Consider the following 22484-nt stretch of genomic DNA (forward strand, 5'->3'; position numbering starts at 1 on the left):
TTTTTTCTGAGACAGGGTCTCGTTCTATCACCCAGGCTGGAGTGATCACGGCTCACTGCAGCCGTAAACTCAGGCGATCCTTCCACCTCATGGTGCCCGGCCACCCTCTTAAATCCAGAGTTAAGGCGGATCATCACCATGGTATGGAGAAAGAAACTGAGGCCCCAGCAGGCAACATCTCAGCGTCCCTGTAATCCCAAACCCCGGCCACCCTGTGGGGGATCTTGCTACCTCCCTGCCTGTCCCTGACTACCTCTCTCAGGGCCAGCCTGTCCCCCAAATCCCTGGCACTCACCTCAAAGAGGCCTTGCCGCTTGCTCAAGCTGCCCCCCTCCAAGGTCCAGAAGTAGATGTGAGATTTCCCGCAGGTGATAAGCACAGTGGGGTCCGTGGGGTGGAAGGTGGCCACCAATACAGCCTCGTTGGAGCACTTTGGGGGTGGGGGAGATTCTGAATGAAGATCTCAAAGTCCCCAAGGCTACTATACCCGCCCCTCACAGGACTGCCCTGTACAGCTGTTCGGGTTGTATGCTGCACACCTGAACTTTTCCTTTTTTTTTTTTCGAGAAGGAGTCTTGCTCTCTCACCCAGACTGGAGTGCAGTGGCATGATCTTGGCTCAATACAACCTCCGCCTCCTGAGTTCAAGCAATTCTCCTGCCCCAGCCTCCCGAGTAGCTGGGATTATAGGCACGTGCCACCACACCCAACTAATTTTTGTATTCTTAGTAGAGATGGGATTTCACCATGTTGGCCAGGCTGGTCTCGACCTCTTGACCTTGTGATCCACCTGACTCAGCCTCCCAAAGTGTTGTGATTACAGGCGTGAGCCACCGCGCCTGGATTTTTTTTTTTTTTTTGAGTAAATAAATAGAACAAAACCCAAGTTTCCTGCCCCCAGCCAGGATAGGTATGCAACCTGAGGCAAGTATGTCTTCCCCTAACCATGCCTCATCCATAAAATAGGTCACCTTCCAGAGAGGCAAATCGAGACACCACAGGACTGCAGAGTCAGCAGCCACCTCAAACCCACCCTTCTGTTGGGCCTGGTCCACCACACCACATATCCCCACATCCTGACCAAGGCCCTATGAGGAAGATGCTACTCACCAAGGCCCTATGAGGAAGATGCTACTCACCAAGACCCTACGAGGAAGATGCTACCATTATCCCCATTTTATTTTATCTATTTATTTATTTTTTTTGAGACAGGATCTCACGCTGTTGCCCAGGCTGGAGTGTAATGGTGCAATCATGGCTCACTGCAGCCTCAACCTACCAGGTTCAAGCGATCCTTCCACCTTAGCCTCCCAAGTAGCTGGGATTACAGGTGTATGCCACATCCAGCTATTTTTTTTTTTAAGTGCCAGGAGTTTTTTTTGTTTTTTTGTTTTTTGTTTTTGAGACAGAGTTTAGCTCTTGTTGCCCAGGCTGGAGTGCAACAGTGCGATCTTGGCTCACTGCGACCTCCACCTCTGGGTTCAAGAGATTCTCCTGCCTCAGCCTCTCAAGTAGCTGGGATTACAGGCATGCGCCACCACGCCCGGCTAATTTTGTATTTCTAGTAGAGACAGGGTTTCTCCATGTTGGTCAGGCTGGTCTCGAACTCCCGACCTCAGGTGATCCGCATGCCTTGGCCTCCCAAAGTGCTGGGATTACAGGCATGAGCCACCGCACCTGCCTTTTTTTTTTTTTTTTTTTTAAGTAGAGATAGGTCTCCTTATGTTGCCCAGGCTGATCTCAAACTTCTGAGCTGAAGCAATCCTCTCATGTCGGCCTCCCAAAGTGCTAGGATTACAGGTGCGAGTCACCTTGCCCAGCCTATTATCCCCATATTATAGATGAGGCCACCGAAGCTCTGAGATGACAAGCGGCTTGCTCAAACAGCCAGCAAGGAGTAAAGCCAGGGCTTAAACACGGGTCTATCTCATTGCAGATTCCTAACCACTGAGCTTGGGCAAGTCCCACAGTGGCACCCAGGGGGAGAGGATGAGAAAAGTCACCTCACCTTAACATCCACCACCTTGGTCTCCTTGGCCCAGTCCCACACCGAGAGCATGTGATCATTGGATTCGTCCACTGCGCACAGCAGGTTGCCCCCATTCTAAAGAGGAGAGAGGAGGGGGACAGAGGCAAGGGGAGTCAGGACCCATCCTCCCCCATGCCCATCAAGGTATTCACCACACAGGCCTGTTTTAAAACCTTCAGGCTGGGCACAGTGGCTCATGCCTGTAATCATAGCACTTTGGGAGGTCTACGTGGGAGGATCGCTTGAGCCCAGGAGTTTGAGGCCAGTCTGGGCAATATAGGGAGACCCTGTCTCTTAAACAAAACAAATTTAAATATTAAAAAAAAAAAAAAAAAAAGGCTGAGCGTGGTGGCTCACGCCTGTAATCCCAGCACTTTGGGAGGCCAAGGTGGGCGGATCACGAGGTCAGGAAATCAAGACCAGCCTAGCCAACATAGTAAAACCCCGTCTCTACTAAAAATACAAAAAATTATCCAGGCGTGGTGGCAGGTGCCTGTAATCCCAGCTACTTGGGAGGCTGAGGCAGGAGAATCGCTTGAGCTGCGAAGCAGAGGATGCAGTGAGCCAAGATTATGCCATTGCACTCCAGCCTGGGCGACAGTGAGAGACTCGATCTCAAAAAAAACAAAAGACCTTCAAAGGCCCTGCCATTTCGCAGGAAACACATTAAAATACACCCTCCATTAGAAGCTGTGAAGACATCTGAAATGGTTTTCATACTATGCCTTGAAATGACTCATCCCTAAGAAACTCATCTCATTTGCCTTCAGCTATTGTTTCTCTGCAGCCAGCACCCCTAGCCAGGAATTCTTGCTGACATCATTTCATTTGCATTTACATATATATAGAATGACTGATGTAGGTGAAATTCAGCAATTAACCAAGTTGGTATTATTTTGGGTTTTTTATTTTAATTTAATTTAATTAATTAATTTATTTTTTTGAGACTGAGTCTCACTCTATTGCCCAGGCTGGAGTGCAGTTGCACCATCTTGGTTCACTGCAAGCTCCGCCTCCCTGGTTCAAGCGATTCTCCTGTCTCAGCCTCTCAAGTAGCTGGCATATGCCACCACATGCCCCGCTAATTTTTGTATTTTTAGTGGAGACAGGGTTTCACCATGTTGGTCAGGCTGGTCTTGAACTCTTAACCTCTGGTGATACACCCACTTCCACCTCCCAAAGTGCTGGGATTACAGTCATGAGCCACCTCGCCCGGCCAATGTTGGGTTTTTATGCCTTTCATTAAATACAGGTTAATTCTGATTTGGCAAGGTTTTATTTTTCCCACACCTTTGGTAACAATATAGCTTACCCCCACCCCAAGCTCTTAAACATTTCTTTAGGCCTCAGAAAACCCATGAGGCTCCAATCCAGTGCTTCTTAAACTATCTGTGCAGGAGACTGGGTATTTTTTACTCCCTAATCCATTGAAGACCAATATTTTAATCAAATATGATACAAATGTAAAATATGATTTATATATATACATATATATTTTTAGATAGAGTCTCACTCTGTCCCCCAGGCTGGAGTGCAGTGGTGGGATCTGAGCTCACTGCAACCTCTGCCTCCCAGGTTCAAGTGATTCTCCTGCCTCTGCTCCCTGAGTAGCTGGGATTACAGGTGCCCATCACACATAGCTAATTTTTGTGTATTTTTAGTAGAGATAGAGCTTCACCATGTTGACCAGGCTGGTCTCGAACTCCTGACCTCAAATGATCCACCCATCTTGGCCTCCCAAAGTGCTGGGATTACAGGCATGAACTGCATCTGACCAATTTTTATTCATTTTTTACTTTTTTAAGTCAGGGTCCTGCCATATTGCCCAGGTTGGAGTGTAGTGGTGTGATCACAGTTCACTGCAGCCTCGATCTCCTAGGCTCTTTCAATCCTCCCACCTCAGCCTCCCAAGTAGCTGGGAGTACAGGCCCACACTAGTACACTCAGCTAATTAGAGTTTTCTTTTCTTTTTTTTTTTTTTTTAAAGATGGAGTGTTGCACTGTCGCCCAGCCTGGAGTGTAATGGCGCGATCTCGGCTCCCTGAAACCTCTGCCTCCCAGGTTCAAGTGACTCTCTTGCCTCAGCCTCCCGAGTTGCTGGGATTATAAGCACCTTCCACCATGGCCAGCTAATTTTTGTATTTTTAGTAGAGACGGGATTTCACCATGTTAGCCAGGCTGGTCTCAAACTCCTGACCTTGTGATCCACCGGCCTCGGCCTCCCAAAGTGCTAGGATTACAGGCGTGAGCCACCATATCGGCCCTTTTTTTTTTTTTTTTTGAGACGGAGTCTCGCTCTGTTGCCCAGGCTGGAGTTCAGTGGCGTGATCTTGGCTCACTGCAACCTCCCCCTCCCGGGTTCAAGCAATTCTCCTGCCTCAGCCTCCCAAGTAGCTGGGACTACAGGCGCCCGCCACCACATCAGGCTAATTTTTGTATTTTTTTGGTAGAGACGGGTTTCACTATGTTGGCTAGGCTGGTCTCAAACTCCTGACTTCAAATGATCCTCCCACCTCAGCCTCCCAAAATGCTGGGATTACAGGCATAAGCCACCATGCCCAGCCAAAATATGATTTTTTTACAAAAAAGCCCACAATCACACACTTGGATGTTGTGCTGCTGTCATTGCTCTCCAAATTCCTAAAGGCTTACTCTCGCTCTCTGTACTTATCTCTGCCCGGACATGCCAAAACCCGCCTGCAAATGGGCAAGGAGCAGCTGGGCCCTAGGTACTGGGTTTAAAAATGCCTGCGAGAGCTGGCCAGGCACGGTAACTCACCCGCCCCTTGGAATGAGGCCACGCCCTCATTGTGACGTCACAGAGGCGGGCCACGCCTCCAGCAGAATTCCTAGCTCTTAACCCAAGGGACGGGTGAAAAGGTGCGGGCACTTGCCCTCCTTTTGGGGGCGAGGGGGCGGGGTTAGGGTGGGCGAAGGACTTACAGATTTGGAGAAGCCTACACAGCACACGGCTCTGTCAAACACCCCCAAGCCCAGCACGTGTAAGGTGGAGAGGGAAACTGAGTCCCAGATGCGCACGTGGGGTGGCAGCGGCTGCAGGGAAGAGAGGCTTGTTATCTTGAGGGGACCAGCTGCTTGTCCCCCACAACTGCGTCCTGCACTCTTTTCGGCTTTCCCCTCCCTTCCATTACCTTCCCTTCCTTAGTGGTGCCCGCCACCTGTCCCGTGGCGATGGTGACCATATCCGGGTGGATGGCCAAGCTGCAGAAAGGGACAGACAGACCAGGGCTCAGTGGGAAAGAGGAGGCCCAGGACATTCATTCCACAAATTGGCTGGTTCAGTTTAGTCAATAAACGTGTATTTAGTCCATTAATAGCAGTAAGCGGATGCCCTCCGGGTACGCTGGCTCAGCAGCAAGACTTAGGCCTGGGGTCTCTAACTCAAACGCCAGCAGGACGCAGGTCTGTACTTCAAATAGCGGCCAGGAGAGCACACTGATTTAAGGGGGATTACACCACCCAGCTCCAACCACGAGGAATTGTCTGGAATGCCTATTCAGTTTTTTTGTTTTTGTTTTTGTTTTCAAGAGACGGAGTCTCCCAGCCCTTTGGGAGGCCAAGGCGGGCGGATCACCTGAGGTCAGGACTTCAAGATCTGCCTGGCCAACATGGGGAAACCCTGTCTCTACTAAAAGTACAAAAATTAGCGGGGCGTGGTGGCGGCTTTTTTCTCAAAAAAAGAAAAAAAAGATGGAGTCTCGCTCTGTCTCCCAGGCTAGAGTGCAGTGGCAGGATCATAGCTGACTGCAGCCTCCAACCCCTGGGCTTCAGCGATCCTTCCGCCTTGGCCTCCCAAAGTGCTGGTTTTACAGGTGTGAGCCACCTCGCTGCCCAGATTTTCTTTTCTTTTCTTTTCTTTTTTTTTTGAGACAGAGTCTCGCTCTGTCACCCAGGCTGGAGTGCAGTGGCCAGATCTCTGCTCACTGCAAGCTCCGCCTCCTGGGTTTATGCCATTCTCCTGCCTCAGCCTCCCGAATAGCTGGGACTACAGGCGCCCATCACCACGTCCGGCTAGTTTTTTGTATTTTTAGTAGAGACGGGGTTTCACCATGTTAGCCAGGATGGTCTCGATCTCCTGACCTCATGATCCGCCCATCTCGGCCTCCCAAAGTGCTGGGATTAGAGGCTTGAGCCACCACGCCCGGCCCCAGATTTTCTTTTCCTTTTTTTTTTTTTTGAGACGGAGTCTCGCTCTGTCGCCCAGGCTAGAGTGCAGTGGTGTGATCTCGGCTCACTGCAAGCTCTGCCTCCTGGGGTCACGCCATTGTCCTGCCTCAGTCTCCCGAGTAGCTGGGACTACAGGTGCCCGCCACCATGCCTGGCTAATTTTTTTGTGTGATTTTAGTAGAGACGGGGTTTCACCATGTTAGCCAAGATGGTTCCGATCTCCTGACCTCGTGATCCACCCGCCTCAGCCTCCCAAAGTGCTAGGATTACAGGTGTGAGCCACTGGGCCCAGCCCCAGATTTTCAAAAAAAGGGAAAGATCCAGGACTTGAGCGAATTCACTGTCTGAATTTTTTCTGAGATAAGGCTTGCTCTTTCACCCAGGCTGGAGTGCAGTGGCTCAGTCACAGCTCACTGCAGCCTCGACCTCCTGAGTTCAAATGATCCTCTCACTTCAGCCTCCCGAGTAGCTGGGACCACAGGGGCTCACCACCACACCCAACTAAAACATCTGAAATATTGAAATATTGATATTCAATCCACATTTTCCCACTGAATTCAGCCTGAGGGCAGCTGGTGGCTTTGGAGAGGGAGCAAAGTCTTGGCCTCGCCCCAAACCCCACAGGGCGGCAATGTGAAAAGAGGCCTAGAGAGGCAGGGGCTGGAGCTCCACCTCCGGCCACAGCTCCCTCCCGTCCCCTCCCTCCCACATCTCACCATTTGATGTCATCGTTGTGTCCCAGGTAGTGTCGCTGCCTCTGCTCCTCCACGCTGTATAGCACAGCCACGGAGGCCACAAAGTACACTATCTCCCCAGTGGGCAGCAAATAAAGATTGGCCCGGCAGTCTCGGCCACGGTAGCCATAGCTGGAGCCACCCAGGGGTCGGTTAAGGAATGTGTCTTTTTGTTCTTGTTGTTTGTTTTCTTTTTATTTATTTTTTCTTTTTTTTTGAAAAGTGGCACAATCTCAGCTCATTGCAACCTCCGACTCCCTGGTTCAAGCGATTCTCCTGCCTCAGCCTCCTGAGTATCTGGGATTACAGACACACGCCACCAAGCGCAGCTAATTTTTATATTTTTAGTAGAGACGGGGTTTCCCCATGTTGGCCAGGATGGTCTTGATCTCCTGACCTCATGATGTGCCCGCCTCGGCCTCCCAAAGTGCTGGGATTACAGGTGTGCGCCACCACACCCGGCCTGTTTTGATTTTTTAAGATGGAGTCTGTCGCCCAGGCTGGAGTGCAGTGGCATGATCCCAGCTCACTGCAACCTCCGCCTCCCGGGTTCAAGCAATTTTCCTGTCTCAGCCTCCCAAGTAGCTGGGACTACAGGCACATGCCACCATGCCAGGCTAATTTTTGTATTTTTAATAGAGATGGAGTTTCACCATATTGGTCAGGGTGGTCTCCAACTCCTGACCTCAGGTGATCCACCCACCTTGGTTTCCCAAAGTGCTGGAATTAGAGGCATGAGCCACTGGCGCCCAGCCAAGGAATGTATTTTGCATCACACACACTGGCTGAGGACCAGACTCAACAAGCTCATTGGAATGAGGTTTTTCCGTTTCCACTCTCACCCCTGTAGTGGGCCTCCCACTCCAAAAAAAACATGTCTGTTTCCTTTGTTTTTTGTTTTTTTGATATGGAGTTTCATTTTTGTTGCCCAGCCTGGAGTGCAATGGCATGGTCTTGGCTCACGGCAACCTCCGCCTTCTGGGTTCAAGAGATTCTCCTGCCTCAGCCTCCCAAGTAGCTGGGATTACAGGTATGCGCCACCATGACTGCCTAATTTTGTATTTTTAGTAGAGACAGTATTTCTCCATATTGGTCAGGCTGGTCTCGAACTCCTGACCTCAGGTGATCCGCCCGCCTCGGCCTCCCAAAGTGCTGGGATTCTAGGTGTGAGCCACTGAGCCCAGCCTGTGTCTGTTTCTTAATCCCCTCAACTTGCAAATGTGACCTTACAAGGAAAATGGGTCTTTGCAGATATAATTATAGATCTCAAGATGAGATCATCCTGGATTATCAGAGTGACCCCTAAATCCGATCACAAGTGTCCTTATAAACGACAGAAGAGGCAACCTCAATCTGCTGGGCTTAAGTGATCCTCCTGCCTCCGCTTCCCAAATAGCTGAGACTACAGGCATGCACCACCATGCCCAGCTAATTTTTTATATATTTTTTGTAAAGATGCAGTCTCGCCATGTTGCCCAGGCTGGTCTCAAACTCCTGGGCTCAAGCAATCCACTTGTCTTGGCCTCCTAAAGTGCTGGGATTATAGGCATGAGCCACTACACCCAGCCTGCCTGGCTAATTTTTAAAAAAATTGTTGTAGAGATGGGATCTCGCTTTGCTGCCCAGGCTGATAGTTATCTGGTTTATTTGTTAAACTGCTCATATTCCCCAATAAGACTGTGAGTTCCATGGTGGCTGAAATTGGGCTGTTCTTTTCATTTCTGTATCTCCTCCTCCAGGAAGCCCTCCATGACCCCAGGCTGGGTCAGCCCCATCCCTGTGGATTCCCCATCCCAGCCTTGCACACTCTGGGTTGTCACTCTCAACGAGTCTGTTCCCATGCTAGACTGTATGCCCCAGGAGGGCAGATGGATGCTGTCATGGTCAGCACTGGGTCCCCAGCCCTATGTCGCAGATGTTCAGAAAATATCTGAATGGGCCAAACACGGTGGCTCACGCCTGTAATCTCAGCACTTTGGGAGGCCGAGGCAGGTGGATCACTTGAGGTCAGGAGTCCGAGACCAGCCTGGCCAACATGGCGAAACCCTGTCTTGACTAAAAAAAAAAAAAACACAAAAAAAATTAGCCAGGCATGGTGGCGCATGCCACCCAGCTGCTCGGGTGGCTGAGGCAGGAGAATGGCTTGAACCCAGGAGGTGGAGATTGTAGTGAGCCAAGATCGTGCCACTGCACTCCAGCCTGGCTGTCTCAAAAACAAGAAAATATCCGAATGATTGTCAGTACACATATACCCTGACCCAGTGGAAACTGCTCTGCCCTGCAGTCACTGCAGAGGGGAGCAATCTGAGGTCCACGCTTTTGCAGTCTCAGCCACCTCTCATCAGATGCTTATCAAGCCCCACTGGCAGGACATTCGGGACAGACTCCAGGGGATGTTTCCAGCTGCCTCGAGAAGGCTCTGGGCTCCCAGAAGGCCAGGCCATTTCACCAACCACCCTGTCTCCTCCAAAGAGTAAACCAAGGCTCAGAGAGAAGCAGACACGGACCGGATTCCTGGGGTGTAGACTCCAAGCTCAGTAGGCTTTTAGGAAAAAGTTTGAGTCCCAGAATCAGGATTCTTGTCCCTATCTATAATCTCAGTTTCCTTTCCGTATCTGGAAAGGGGGGTATAATAATTTCCAAACTGTAGGCCTCAGAGAGCTCTCGGAGGCCACTAGTTGTAAAAAAACAAATTCATACCTGGAATAACTTAGAACAGTGTCTGTCACATAGTAAGTGCTTGAGTTATTATTATTTTGAATTTTTTGTTTTGTTTTGTTTTGTTTTGTTTTTGAGACAGGGTCTCACTCTGTTGTCCAGGCTGGAGTGCAATGGTACAATCATGGCTCACTGCAACCTCGACCTCCCAGGCTCAAGTGATCCTCCCACCTCAGCCTCCAGAGTAGCTGGGAATCACAGGAGCATGCCAGCATGTCTGTCTATTTTTTTTTTTTTTTTTTTTTGAGATGGAGTTTTGCTCTTGTGGCCCAGGCCGGAGAGCAATGGGGCAATCTCGGCTCACTGTAACCTCTGCCTCCTGGGTTCAAGCGATTCTCTTGTCTCAGTCTCCCGAGTAGCTGGGTTTACAGGCACATGCAACCACGCTCGGCTAATTTTTTTTTTTTTTTTTTTTTGAGACGGAGTCTCGCTCTGTCGCCCAGGCTGAAGTGCAGTGGCCGGATCTCAGCTCACTGCAAGCTCCGCCTCCTGGGTTCATACCATTCTCCTGCCTCAGCGTCCGGAGTAGCTGGGACTATAGGCGCCCGCCACCTCGCCCGGCTAGTTTTTTGTATTTTTTAGTAGAGACGGGGTTTCACCGTGTTAGCCAGGATGGTCTCGATCTCCTGACCTCGTGATCCACCCGTCTCGGCCTCCCAAAGTGCTGGGATTACAGGCTTGAGCCACCGCGCCCAGCCCAATTTTTGTATTTTTAATAGAGACGGAATTTCATCATATTGGTCAGGCTGGTCTCAAACTCTTGACCTCAGGTGATCCTCCCGCCTCGGCCATGAAATTCATTTTTCAGAGAAGGCAATTAACACACAGAGTCAAGGCGACTTTTCCAGGGTCACGCAGCCAGCTACGGGCTGGACTGGGGTTTGATCCCATCTCTGTCAGACTCCAAAACGCGGGCTCCCAGCCATTCCCAACTCATTGTTGCTCAAATGCACCATTCCCACTCTGGTCACACAGCCCTTGAACGTGCTGTACCTTTTTTTGTGTGTTGCCCAGACGGGTCCCAAACTCCTGGCCTCAAACGATCCTCCCATCTCAGCCTCCCAAAGTGCTGGGATTACAGGCCTGAGCTGCCTTGACCGCCTTTCTATTTCCTCTTGAAGAGATGGGAGCACTGAGGGGATTCCAGAAAAGGATACACCCAGTCCAGCTTGAGCCGGCAAGAAGGCAGCTCCGAGCGTGTGTCCAGGCTGTAGGTGGGTGCCAGCTCATCTGGGATCAGCATGGGCACAGGGCGGCCCCTCAGGAACATTTTCACGGAGCCATCCTCTGCCAGGACACCCCCAGAGGTCAGGCACTGACACCAGTCCCATCCCTATTCCCTCTCCTCTTCCAGCTTTTTTTTTTTTTTTTTTTTTTTAAAGGCAAGGAAACTGAGGCCAGAAAGGCAAAGACCCAGTAGCCAGGATTCCTGACCTCTGGCTCCAGCCTGTCACCCCAGCAAGCAAGCTTCCACCAAGCCCTTCCCCATCTCCCCACTCACCCACACTGAAGATAACTTCTTTGGTTTTGCTGTCAGGAAAGGACAAAGAAAAACAAAAGGTCTTAGCAGTCAGGTCAGAAAAGGGGAGAAACCATTCCTCCTCCCCACCGCTCCCCGGAGGTCTCCGATGAAAACGGGGCCGAGTAAGGGGCAGAGCGCTGCCTCTCTGCAGGCCGTGTGCTTTGCTCGGTTGATCTTGCAGAGCCTAAGACACAGGCCCAGAGAGGCAGTGATCGCCAAATATCACACAGCATGAAGCGGCAGGGACGCGATCCTGAAAGAAGGGAGTCACCAAGGACCCTTCCCTCCTAATCAGCACGGTGCTCCCAACGCCCCCCACCCGCAGTCCCCCAGCACCCCAAACGTCAAGCAGCGGGAGAAACCTGGAGAGTTTAAGGGAAGGGGCGTGTCCCCACGCCGGCCTGGGCCCCAGGGGATGGGGGAGACCTGGGAGCTAAGCCCCGGGAGCGCGGAGAGGAGATGGGGGGTCGTCTGCAAAAGGGTCTCACCCAGCTCCAAAGCTACTCATGGCGGCGGCTGGCGGAGCTTCAGGGCCGGGGGTGGAGCCGGGACCGGCTCTGCCGCTTCCGGCCCTGGGAGGCGCCGGTACCGCCGCGCCCCTGCCCCGCCCTCCACGGCCGCCCCTGGAGCCGGAGGGTCCCACCGGGTCACACATCCCGGATTGTGGACTCCCGATCCCAGGTTCTTTCAGGGTGGGTGGGGGAGAGTGGTTGAGAAGATGGACTCGGGAGCGCTCCTGCTTCAGTTAAAACCCCCGTTCTGCTAATTCCTAGCAGTGTACATAGGTCGTCCAACCTCTGCCTCGGTTTCCTCATTTTAAAAATGGGGATAATAAGAGTACCCGGCCGGGCGCGGTGGCTCACGCCTGTAATCCCAGCACTTTAGGAGGCCGAGGCGGGCGGATCACCTGAGGTCAGGAGTTCAAGACCAGCCTGGCCAATGTGGTGAAACCCCATCTCTACTAAAAATACAAAACTTAGCAGGGCGTGGTGGCTGGCGCCTGTAATCCCAGCTACTTGGGAGGCTGAAGCAGGAAAATCATTCGAACTAGGGAGGCGGAGGTTACAGTGAGCTAAGATTGTGCCATTGTGCTCCAGCCTGGGCAACAAGAGCAAGACTCTGTCTCTAAATAAATAAATAAATAAAGATAACCCACACCTCCAGGGGATAGTTGAGAGGATGAAATTGGTTAATTATTGGGAAGTGCCTGGAGTATACATAACGCTGTATTTGTGTTTGCTAGGTTTGAGCAGAGTTGAAATGTGCAACTTTTCACCTTGGTCTTGCCCTTGCCGTGGCCTGTTAGCTCTGACCACGCCCACTACACCATAACTCCAGCTTTAGGGTGATTTTTGTTTTGTTTTGTTTTTGATACAAGGTGTTGCTCTGTCAACCAGGCTGGAGTACAATGGCGTGATCATGGCTCACTGAAACCTTGAATTTCCTAGGCTCAAGTGATCCTCCCGCCGCAGCCTCCCAAGTAGCTGGGTCTACAAGCCCAGGCCAGCACGTAGGGCTATTTTCTTTCTCTCTCTCTCTCTTTTTTTTTTTTTTTTTTTTTTTGGTTTTTTATTTGTTTTAACTGAGTCTCGCTCTGTTGCCAGGCTGGAGCTCACTGCAACCTCCGCCTCCCGGGTTGAAGTGATTCTCCTGCCTCAGCCTCTCCAGTAACTGGGACTACAGGCACGCACCACCACGCCCAGCTAATTTTTGTATTTTTAATAGAGAAGAGGTTTCACCATGTTGGCCAGGATGGAGATCTTGTGAAACACCCACCTAGGCCTCCCAAAGTGCTGGCATTACATGCTTGAGCCACCACGCCAGGCCTAATTTATTTTCATTTTTAGTAAAGACGAGGGCTCGCTATGTTGCCCAGCCTGGTCTCGAACTCGTGAGCTCAAACGATGATCCCTCCTCCGCCTCCCAAACTGCTAAAATTATAACCTCAGGTTTTTACTCGGTCCAGATCTTCAGTATGGCCCCGCCTCTGGAGTTGACCACGCTTGTCATTCTGATCTCAACCACCTCCTCCCTTCTAGCCCTGTCCCTGAGTTGACTCAGTCGCTTGAGAATTGACTGCTACCTCCCCGCAAAGCTCCTTCTCCAGCCCGCCAGGCATTCTGTTTACGTCTATTTTCACTTATTCCTTAGTTGAGTACCTTCGAGGCCTCCAAGTTGGCTCCACCTCTTGGCATTTGGCCACGCCCCTATGGCCCCGCCTAACCTTTAAACCACGCCCTTTTCCACCAGGCAGTGTCCCCTGATTTTGATGTCAAGGCTTCTGGAATCTGGCATGCCTCCACCTGGTCTCAGCCTCTGTTACCCCGTACCCCAGGTTTTAATTTCGCCCAGGCGAACACTCTGGCCGCACCCTTAAATTTCTCAGACTCCCTCTTTCCTTGCAGAAACTCAGTGGCTGCTCCCTTGACTTCATCCCTGAAACTCAACGGGGCCTTCTCCTTTACTTTAATAACCACGTCCATAAGCCAAGCTCCTCCCTGACTTCCTCGCCCTGTAGACCTGACTGTCCAGCTCCTAAAAACTCTGGCCACGCCCCTCAAATATTGACTCCGCCCTCCCAGACCTTCCTCTGTTACCGTGCCACCTCAAGATTGGTCCTTCCAAGGCTCTGGCACTGTCCCCGCATTTGAACCGGCTGACCCCACTCTAGGTTACGACCTCGTGGCCTGGGGCATGGCTACATTTCTCGACCACTTCCTCCCTATCTCTTTCTGCTGCTTGACACCGCCCCAGTCCTTACCCTTCCTTTTTGGCGCTACAGTTGCTGCTGGAGGATGTGGTCCGGCTGCGGGGGTCCTCGCGGCGCACCGAGGCCAGGCGCTCTGGTGACAAGTAGCGGCGGACACTGCTAAAAGAGAGCACACAGTTCGGGGCAGAGCCTTCGAGGCCAGCAGGCAAGTGCCGTGAGCGGGCGAGATCCTCCCTGCACCTTCTGCTGCTGGAGCTCAGGCAAACAAACCACCTTTGTCTCCCACGAGGTTTTGGAAGAGGCTGGGGGTCCCGGCCTTGTGCCTTACCTGCGCCCGGAGGTCGCCTCCTTCTTGGGAGAGGATGGGGACGTGGCATAGCCACCCACGCGCCGCGGGGGTCCTGAGCCATTAAGGGGCGTCCTGGTGGGAAGGCCTTTCAAGAGCTGACACACTGGAGGGATGGGGGCAGAAAAGGGTGAGTATGAGGACCAGGCCCCGGTCCTCCCCATCCCACCCCTCCAGTCTAACCCGGATACCCGAGGCAGTGGTGCCTAAGCGCGGAGGCGCCCGGCCCTTGGGGGTGCCCCGCGCGCGGAGCGCAGCTCCCTGTTCTTCACACGCCCGCAGGCGACGCAGAGCATCCGCCAGCGCCGCCTTTAGGACCGCCAGCTCGTCTTCCTGTAACTGCAGCCGCTGCTCCAGCGCCGACACGCGGTCGTCCACTTCCATACCGCTCGTGCCCGACAAATTGTCATCTGGAAGACGGGGGAGTGCCGGCTGCAGGGCCACCCAGGAGCTCCAGTACCCAACGGGTCCCTCCCGCCTTCCTGGGTCTAAGCGAGGGGCCAGCCACGCCCCTTTCCTGTCCCGCTACCTGGGGCTGGGACACTTGGAGATGGGCCAAGGAAGAGGACTCTGAAGGGGGAAGGAAATCCCCACCGCTCTCCAACCCATCCCCACACTCCTCTCTGCTGCAGCGCGCTGGCCCTGTGACCTTGGGGAAGTCCCTTCCCTCTTATCTTCTAAGATTCTGTGAACCCAGGAGCCTCTCGCTCTGGCTTTAAGATTCTATGACTAAGACGTGGCCAGGCACGGTGGCTCACGTATGTAACCCTAGCACTTTGGGAGACCGAGGCGGGCGGATCACGAGGTCAGGAGATCGAGACTATCCTGGCCAACACGGTGAAACCCCGTCTCTACTAAAATACAAAAAGAAAAAGAAAAAAAAAATTAGCCGGGCATGGTGGCGTGTGCCTGTAGGCCCAGCTACTCTGGAGGCTGAGACAGGGAAATCACTTGAACCCAGGGAGTCAGAGGTTGCCATGAGTCAAGATCACGCCACTGCACTCGCACTCCAGCCTGGCGACAGAGCGAGACTCCGTCTCAAAAAAAAAAAAAAAAAAAAGATTCTATGACTAAGACTTTAAGTATCTATGAGTGATAAGAGCATTTGCAAAATGACACACTAACCTACTCCTAATGACACTAAAGTTCTAGAATTGATCCCCAACATCCTCCGACGAAGATGATGTTATGAATACCAACGTCTCTTCACTGTTTCTAAGACTTTCCCAGTCAAAAGGTCATGCCTAGCCTCCCCATGTCCCCTCCTCTCCTCACCCTGGGGTTCGACCCTAGAGCCAGCTGCAAGGACAGAGCTTCGGCGGCCCCTGGCGGCGGACTTGGGGGTTGCAGGCAGCGCATCGCAGACCCAGAAGACCCAAGGGAGAATGCAGACGGGGATGACACCTAAACTCTTCCCCAGCAGGCATTCCTCTTTTCGGTTTTCCTTCTTTATTTCGCCTCTACCCCGCGCCCCAGATTTGGCTCTCCAGCCTATGGATGCAACCAAAATGACTCCCCGAGTGGCCCCCCCAACCCCGCTCATTTTCCCAAAGTGGGAGGGGCGGAGACCCAAGGGGTCCCTCTCCCTCTTTTCCCCCAGAATACTCATACCCAGACTCATTGCTGACCACAACCAAGGAAGCCCTGGTTCCCAGCCTGGTGGAAGTAAAGGTGGTAGCTTAGACAGGGACAGGGCGTGGAGCTCGCACCTGCCATCCCGCGTCCATAGGCCGCCCAACTGGCCCTCTGGGCTCCGCAGTGCAGCCGCCGCTCCTCCCTCCTCCCCCCCGTAGCCCAATCGCCTGCCGAGGCTTGTCCGCCCTGCCCCCAACTCAGCGCCTCCCAGGTCCGGTGCCTGGACCTGCAGTGGGAGGTGGGAGCCTCCTGAGGTCAGAAGGAGTGAGCCGTCAGCACTTAGAACTCATAACAGTGGGAAACCTCTAGGGGTCTTGTTGGCATCAAGTTTTGCAAACGGGAAACTAAGGAAGGAGGCTAGCAGGAGTGTGCAGAGACACGCCAAAGATCACCCAGCCAGTAGGTGGGGGCGGGGGACCCAGTCACCTCCTTTGCTCAGACTGGTCCTACCTACCATTAATAATACGACCAGAAAAAAATGGCATCTGATACCGTGAGCTTACATGTGCCAGGCGCTGCTCACACAAAACACTTAGCGCGTTCCTGGCTCATGTTGATGCTCGATAAATCCAGAATAGGATTAACTATTTTTATGATACCTAATGCTTTTGGCAACTCTAGTAGTCGTAGTGGCATAATCCATTTTAGGAGGAGAGGAGGAGGAAGGGTACTGAAGCCCAGAAAGGTGACGTTACTTGTTACATGCACACACAGCCGATCAATGGAAGAACCCATACTCAACCCAGGAATGGCCACCCTGTCATTCTGGCTCTTAGAGGGACAGAGGAGGACAAAATAAGCATTCTGGGTCCCCTGCTAATTCCAGTGGTCCCTGGCACTAGGGTGTGTGCCCAGAGGGCTGAACCTCCAAACTGAGTTAAATAGAGGTGCTTTCATCTTGACACTTGTGCCCCACCCAGAGCGGCCAGTTGCACTGTCAGGCCTTGGCCAGCCCATCCTGCCAACCCCCACACCTCCACCATCCCCATCCCTGTGACTCAAGCCCTCTGCTCCCTCCTGACCATCCCCCCATCCTCAGCCCTTTTTCCCAGAGACCAGGCCTCACTTCCCACTTTTCCCTCCCAACTCCCCTCTTCTCCTATCTCCCTTCACCTGAGCCTGACACCCACAGTGGCCCTTCTGGTATCACACGCATTTGTCTAGGGAGAAGGGATGGTCCTAATGCACGGGAGGGCCAGGGCCAGAGGATTTGGGAGGTATCCTAAAGGCAAAGTCCTCTGACTGTCCCTTTCCAGTCCCACACTCTGCCCTCAACTCAACACCAAACCCATCCCCACCCCCTCTGTCTGTCCCCCTGCTACGGAGATAGGGGAGCGTTCCAGAAGCTTGAAGGGAGAAAGGGCAGAGTTCCAGGCCCAATCGACTCCCAGGTCCTTCCCCCTTCCAATCCCTGGTTCCTTGGTGTTCTGCCCTTCTGTCCTCTCCGTCTAGCCACCTCTGGAGTAGCGGAGGATCCAAGTGGATGGGGGGCTGGGATCTGGGTTTTGGGGGCCAGGGACCTTCTCTTGGGTCAGGGTGCTGCTGAGGGAGAGGAAAGGGGGATCTTCAGCAAGGGAGGGGGATGGGGACTTGGAAGGAGGAGGTTGGGGCAAGAAGAGATGGGTCCAGCCTTGGGCGGGGCCAAGGTCGGAACTGAGGAGGGGTCTCACCGTTGCAGTATTGCAGCAGCGAGGACGTGTCGTACAGGCCGCAGAAGGCCGGGCCGCGCTCCGCCATCGTCCCACCACAGCCACCGCCGGCCCCCCCGGTCCCAGCTCGGGCCCGGTCCCCCCCACCAGGCCCTGCCTCCCGTTGCCATAGCAACGCCCTTCGTTCCAGCATCCCCAGCTCAGCTTGCCTGGCATCAGGCGGCCGGCGCCGGGCCTGGCGCTGGGGTCATCCCCCAGGATGCCCAGAAAGGGGGGTAGGACACCCCCTGCCAAGCCCCCCAACACAATCCTCGGGCCAGGATTGGCTGCGCCCAGATCCCCCTAGGTACCGTCTGGTCCCGCCCACAACCAGAGTGTTTTCTCTCTAGACCCCCCTCCTCGCCCTTTCAGAACCAATGAGAGACTGTCGCGCAGGGCCTTCCACCAATAGGGATGCAGAGGGATTGGAAGGGGCAGGGCCTCTCCTGCTTTCAGCCTGAAGCGCAGCCCCGAGCTCCGGGAGGAGGATGGGTTGGAGGTAGTCACTCCCCTATCCCCAAAACCTTCTCTTCAGATTTTCATTGGATTTTCCAAAAGCTCCCTCCTTAAGACCAGGGCCCGACCTTACAGCCCCAAACCCGCTCAGGGAGCTCTTGTTTATTACATCTAGGCCCACCCCCAGGCTCTTAGCCCCACCCCCGGAATCTTGCGGGTGCTAAAGTTTTATTCCTGCCCACAGAATCATTAGCACCGCCCCCTGAACCTCCAAGGGTTTATAGTATAGTACTTCTCCAGAGCTCTGGACAGGACCTTCTTATAGGATTAGTTCCGCCCTCGGAATTTAAACCCCTCCCCCCGCGGTCTGTTAGTCCCTCCCCAACCTTCCCCACCACTCTGTCTGCGGCCCCAGGCCCTTAACTCCGCCCTTAGAGCCGTGGCCTCCCGCAACCGTATTATCCACTCCGGGCTTTGGCACAGGCCCAGTTGTGAGGCTTGGACTAGCCCGCGTGTCAGGCAGAGATGGCTCGAAAGTTGTGGGGGAAGAGGGGAGGGTAGAAAACCCGACAATGGATTTCAAGAATATTGGACCGCCTTCCGCAAGTCTCCAACGAGGGTAAACACCTAGAGTATAGGCAGGAGAAGTGAAGTCTAGAATCGAAAAAGAATTCCCTCTGGACACAGAGACAAACAGTAGAAACTTTGGAACCAGATTGACCTGGGTTTGAATCCTGACTCCTCCACTGTCTGGTTTCGTGACCCAAAAGCTCCACTTCCGCATCTGGAAAGTGAGGTCTCATAATCGTGCCTGCCTCATTCATTCATTCAAAAATGTTTACGGAGTGCCTAACGGGCCAGGCTCTGTTCTAGGTGCTGAAGTTTCAGGAGTGATTAAGTGAACCTGTTTCCTCTCATGAATCGTTCATTCAATGCAAGAGGTAAACAATCATACACAAAATAAATAACAATACCTAACGTTTAATCAGCAGTCACTATGGGCAAAACACTGAGTTATCCTCACCAAAAGCCCTATTTTGTTGTTGTTTGTTTGTTTTTGAGACTGATTCTCGCTCTGTCGCCCCGGCAGGAGTGCAGTGGTGCAATCTCAGCCCACCGCAACCTCCGCCTCCCGGGTTTAAGCAATTCTCCTGCCTCAACCTTCGGAGTAGCTGGGACTACAGGCGCGTGCCACCACGCCCAGCTAATTTTTGTATTTTTAGTAGAGACGGGGTTTCACCATGTTGGCCAGGATGGTCTCGATCTCTTGACTTTGTGATCTGCCCACCTCATCATCCCAAAGTACTGGGATTACAGGCGCGAGCCACCGTGCCCGGCCTATTTTTTTATATTTTAAAAATATTTTGTAGAGAGGAGCTCTTGCTATATTGCCAAAGCTGGTCTCGTACTCCTGTCCTCAAGTGATCCTTTGGCCTGGGCCTGCCAAAGTGCTGGAATAATAGATGTGTCTCACTCAGTCTTGCCCTGCCTGTAATGCAGTGGCATGATCTTGGCTCACTGCAACCTTCACCTCCCAGATTCAAGTGATTTTCGTGCCTCAGCCTCCCCAGCAGCTGGGATTACAAGTGTGCACCACCATGCCTGGCTAATTTTTGTATTTTTAGTAGACACAGGGTTTCACCATATTGGCCAAGCTGGTCTGTAACTCCTGACCTCAAGTGATCCTCCCACCTCAGCCTCCCAAAGTGTTGAGATTATAGTCGTGAGCCACCGCGCCCAGCAAAGGCCCTATTTTAATCACCATTTTCGAGATGATGATACAGAAACAGCCTGGCAGTGGCTTACACCTGTTAATTCCCAGCACTTTTGAAGGCCAAAGAAGGGGGATTATAGGGGCGCGAGATCAGCCTGGGCAACAAAGCAAGACCGTGCCGCTACAAAACAAAATTTCTTCCTTTTTTTTTTTTCTTTTGCGATAGAGTCTTGCTCTTGTGGCCCAGGCTGGAGTGCAATGGCACAATCTTGGCTCACTGCCACCTGTTTCCCAGGTTCAAGCAATTCTCCAGACTTAGCCTCCCGAGTAGCTGCGATTACAGGCACCCGCCACCACGCCCGGCTAATTTTTTTGTATTTTTTTTTGTATTTATTTACTTATTTATTTTGAGATGAAGTCTCGCTCTGTTGCCCAGGCTGGAGTGCAGTGGTGCGATCTTGACTCACCACAACCTGCACCTCCCTGGTTCAAGCGATTCTCCTGCCTCAGCCTTCCAAGTAGCTGGGACTACAGGCTCAGGCCACAATGCCTAGCTAATTTTTGTATTTTTAGTAGAGATAAAGTTTCACTATGCTGGCCAGGCTCGTCTGGAACTCCTGACCTCATGATCTGCCCACCCTGGCTTCCCAAAGTGCTGGGATTATAGGTGTGAGCCATCGCACCCGGTGAAAACAAAATGTTTTGTCAGCCTGGCATGGTGGTGCACACCTGTAGTTCCAGCTACTTGGAAGGCTGAGATGGATCACTGGAGCCCAGGAGGTCGAGACTGCAGCAAGCTATGATCATGCCACTGCACTCCGGCTTGGGCAACAGAGCAAGAAGGTTTACAGACAGGATAATATAATCAAAAAGGGAGCAGGAGGCTCATTTAGAGACCATAGAGCCAGGCAGTTACCTCTGAGGAAGTGATATTCGAGCTGACATGTGTAAAACAAGAAGGGTTGGGCGCAGTGGCTTACACCTGTAATCCCAGCACTTTGGGAGGCCGAGGCAGGCAGATCACCTGAGGTCAGGAGTTCAAGACCAGCCTGGCCAACACGGTGAAACCTTGTCTCTACTAAAAATATAAAACTTAGCTAGGCATGGTGATGCACACCTGTAATCCCAGCTACTCGGGAGGCTGAGGCAGAATTGCTTGAACCAGGGAGGTGAAGGTTTCAGTGGGCAGAGACCAAGCCATTGCACTCCAGCCTGGGTGATAGAGTGAAACTCCAGCTCAAAAGAAAAGAAAAGAAAGGAAGAGGGCCGGGCGCAGTGGCTCAAGCCTGTAATCCCAGCACTTTGGGAGGCCGAGATGGGAGGATCACGAGGTCAGGAGATCGAGACCATCCTGGCTAACACGGTGAAACCCCGTCTCTACTAAAAAATACAAAAAAAAAAACTAGCCGGGCGAGGTGGCGGGCGCCTGTAGTCCCAGCTACTTGGGAGGCTGAGGCAGGAGAATGGCATGAACCCAGGAGGCGGAGCTTGCAGTGAGCTGAGATCCGGCCATTGCGCCCCTGCCTGCGCGACAGAGCGAGACTGCCTCAAAAAAAAAAAAAAAAAAAAAAAAAAAAAAGAAAGGAAGAAAGAAAGAGAAAAACAAGAAGGAAGCAGTTATGCCTGGAGTTGGGAGGCAGGGGATTTCTAGGCAGAGGAAAGAGCAAGTGCAAAGGTCCTGAGGTTGGTTTGAGTTTAGCATATTCCTGGGGAACCAGAAGGTTGATGAGGATGAAGCTATGGAGAGAGATGGGAAGGCGAGGATGCGAGATAAGGGAGGCTATGGGCCTTCCATATCTTACAGGGCCTCAAAGGCTGGGGGAAGACTTTGGCAGTTTGTCACTGTATCCTCCACAAGCCACAGTGAGTCACAGATATAAATTATATATGAGTGGCCAGGCCATGCATGTAATCCCAGCACTTTGGGAGGCCAAGGTGGGTGGATCACTTGAGGTCAGGAGTTTGAGACCAGCCTGGCCAATATGGCGAAACCCCGTCTCTATTAAAAATACAAAAATTAGCCAGGCGTGGTGGTGCATTGCCTGTGATTCCAGGTACTCAGGAGGCTGAGACAGGAGAATGGCTTGAACCCTGGAGGCGGAGGTTGCAATGAGCCAAGATGGTGCCACTGGACTCCAGCCTGGGCAACAGAGCAAGACTCTGTCTCAAAAAAGAAAAAAAAAATTATACATTGAGTACAGTGCCTAGCACACAATGAGGCATCAATGATGGGCTGGGCACAGTGGCACGTGTTTGTAGTCCCAGCTACTCGAGAGGCTGAGGTGGGAGCATCCGTTGAGCTCACGAGTTCTGGGTTGTAGTCCACTATGGCAATTGGGTGTCTGCACTCAGTTCAACATCAGTTCGACTACCTCCTTGGAGTGGGGGACCACCAGGTTGCTTAAGGAGGGGTGAACTGGCCCAGGTCAGAAAGGGAATAGGGCAAAACTCCCATGCTGAGCAGTAGTGGTTTCCAGCCTGTGAATAGCCACTGCACTCCAGTCTGGGCAACATGGGGAGAACCTATCTCTTAAAAAGTAAAAAACAGAGGCTGGGCACAGTGGCTCACGCCTGTAATCCCAACACTTTGGGAGGCTGAGGCGGGTGGATCACGAGGTCAGGAGTTCGAGACTAGCCTGGCTAGCATAGTGAAACCCCGTCCTAAAAATACAAAAAATTAGCCGGGCGTGGTGGTGTGTGCCTGTAATCCCAGCTACTCAGGAGGCAAAGGCAGAAGAATCACTT

At 52.5% G+C, this 22484-nt stretch overlaps 1 protein-coding gene across 5 annotated transcripts in view; it reads right to left on the reverse strand.

Moving 5' to 3' along the window:
- The window catches only part of LOC105478673 (EMAP like 2), a 37972-nt gene extending 20076 nt beyond the window's left edge, over nucleotides 1–17896 (reverse strand). Inside the window, exons 1-11 of one of the 5 annotated variants that reach the window (XM_071087157.1) lie at nucleotides 17552–17896; nucleotides 14438–14656; nucleotides 14229–14352; nucleotides 13952–14056; nucleotides 11170–11198; nucleotides 10826–10955; nucleotides 6933–7082; nucleotides 5181–5250; nucleotides 4972–5082; nucleotides 2008–2103; nucleotides 296–430 (exon numbers count right to left, since the gene is read on the reverse strand). In XM_071087157.1, the coding sequence (XP_070943258.1) occupies nucleotides 296–430; nucleotides 2008–2103; nucleotides 4972–5082; nucleotides 5181–5250; nucleotides 6933–7082; nucleotides 10826–10955; nucleotides 11170–11198; nucleotides 13952–14056; nucleotides 14229–14352; nucleotides 14438–14656; nucleotides 17552–17723 (1341 nt within the window). In that variant the 5' untranslated portion in view covers nucleotides 17724–17896. Of the gene's footprint in view, nucleotides 1–295; nucleotides 431–2007; nucleotides 2104–4971; nucleotides 5083–5180; nucleotides 5251–6932; nucleotides 7083–10825; nucleotides 10956–11169; nucleotides 11199–11678; nucleotides 11714–13951; nucleotides 14060–14228; nucleotides 14353–14437; nucleotides 14657–15857; nucleotides 15992–17551 lie in introns of those variants that run through there. The other 4 variants (XM_071087156.1, XM_071087159.1, XM_071087158.1 and 1 more) reach the window with 4 other exon arrangements.
- Nucleotides 17897–22484: the final 4588 nt, after the last annotated feature.

The sequence above is a fragment of the Macaca nemestrina genome, chromosome 20 (assembly GCF_043159975.1).
Source record: "Macaca nemestrina isolate mMacNem1 chromosome 20, mMacNem.hap1, whole genome shotgun sequence".
NCBI lineage: Eukaryota > Metazoa > Chordata > Mammalia > Primates > Cercopithecidae > Macaca > Macaca nemestrina.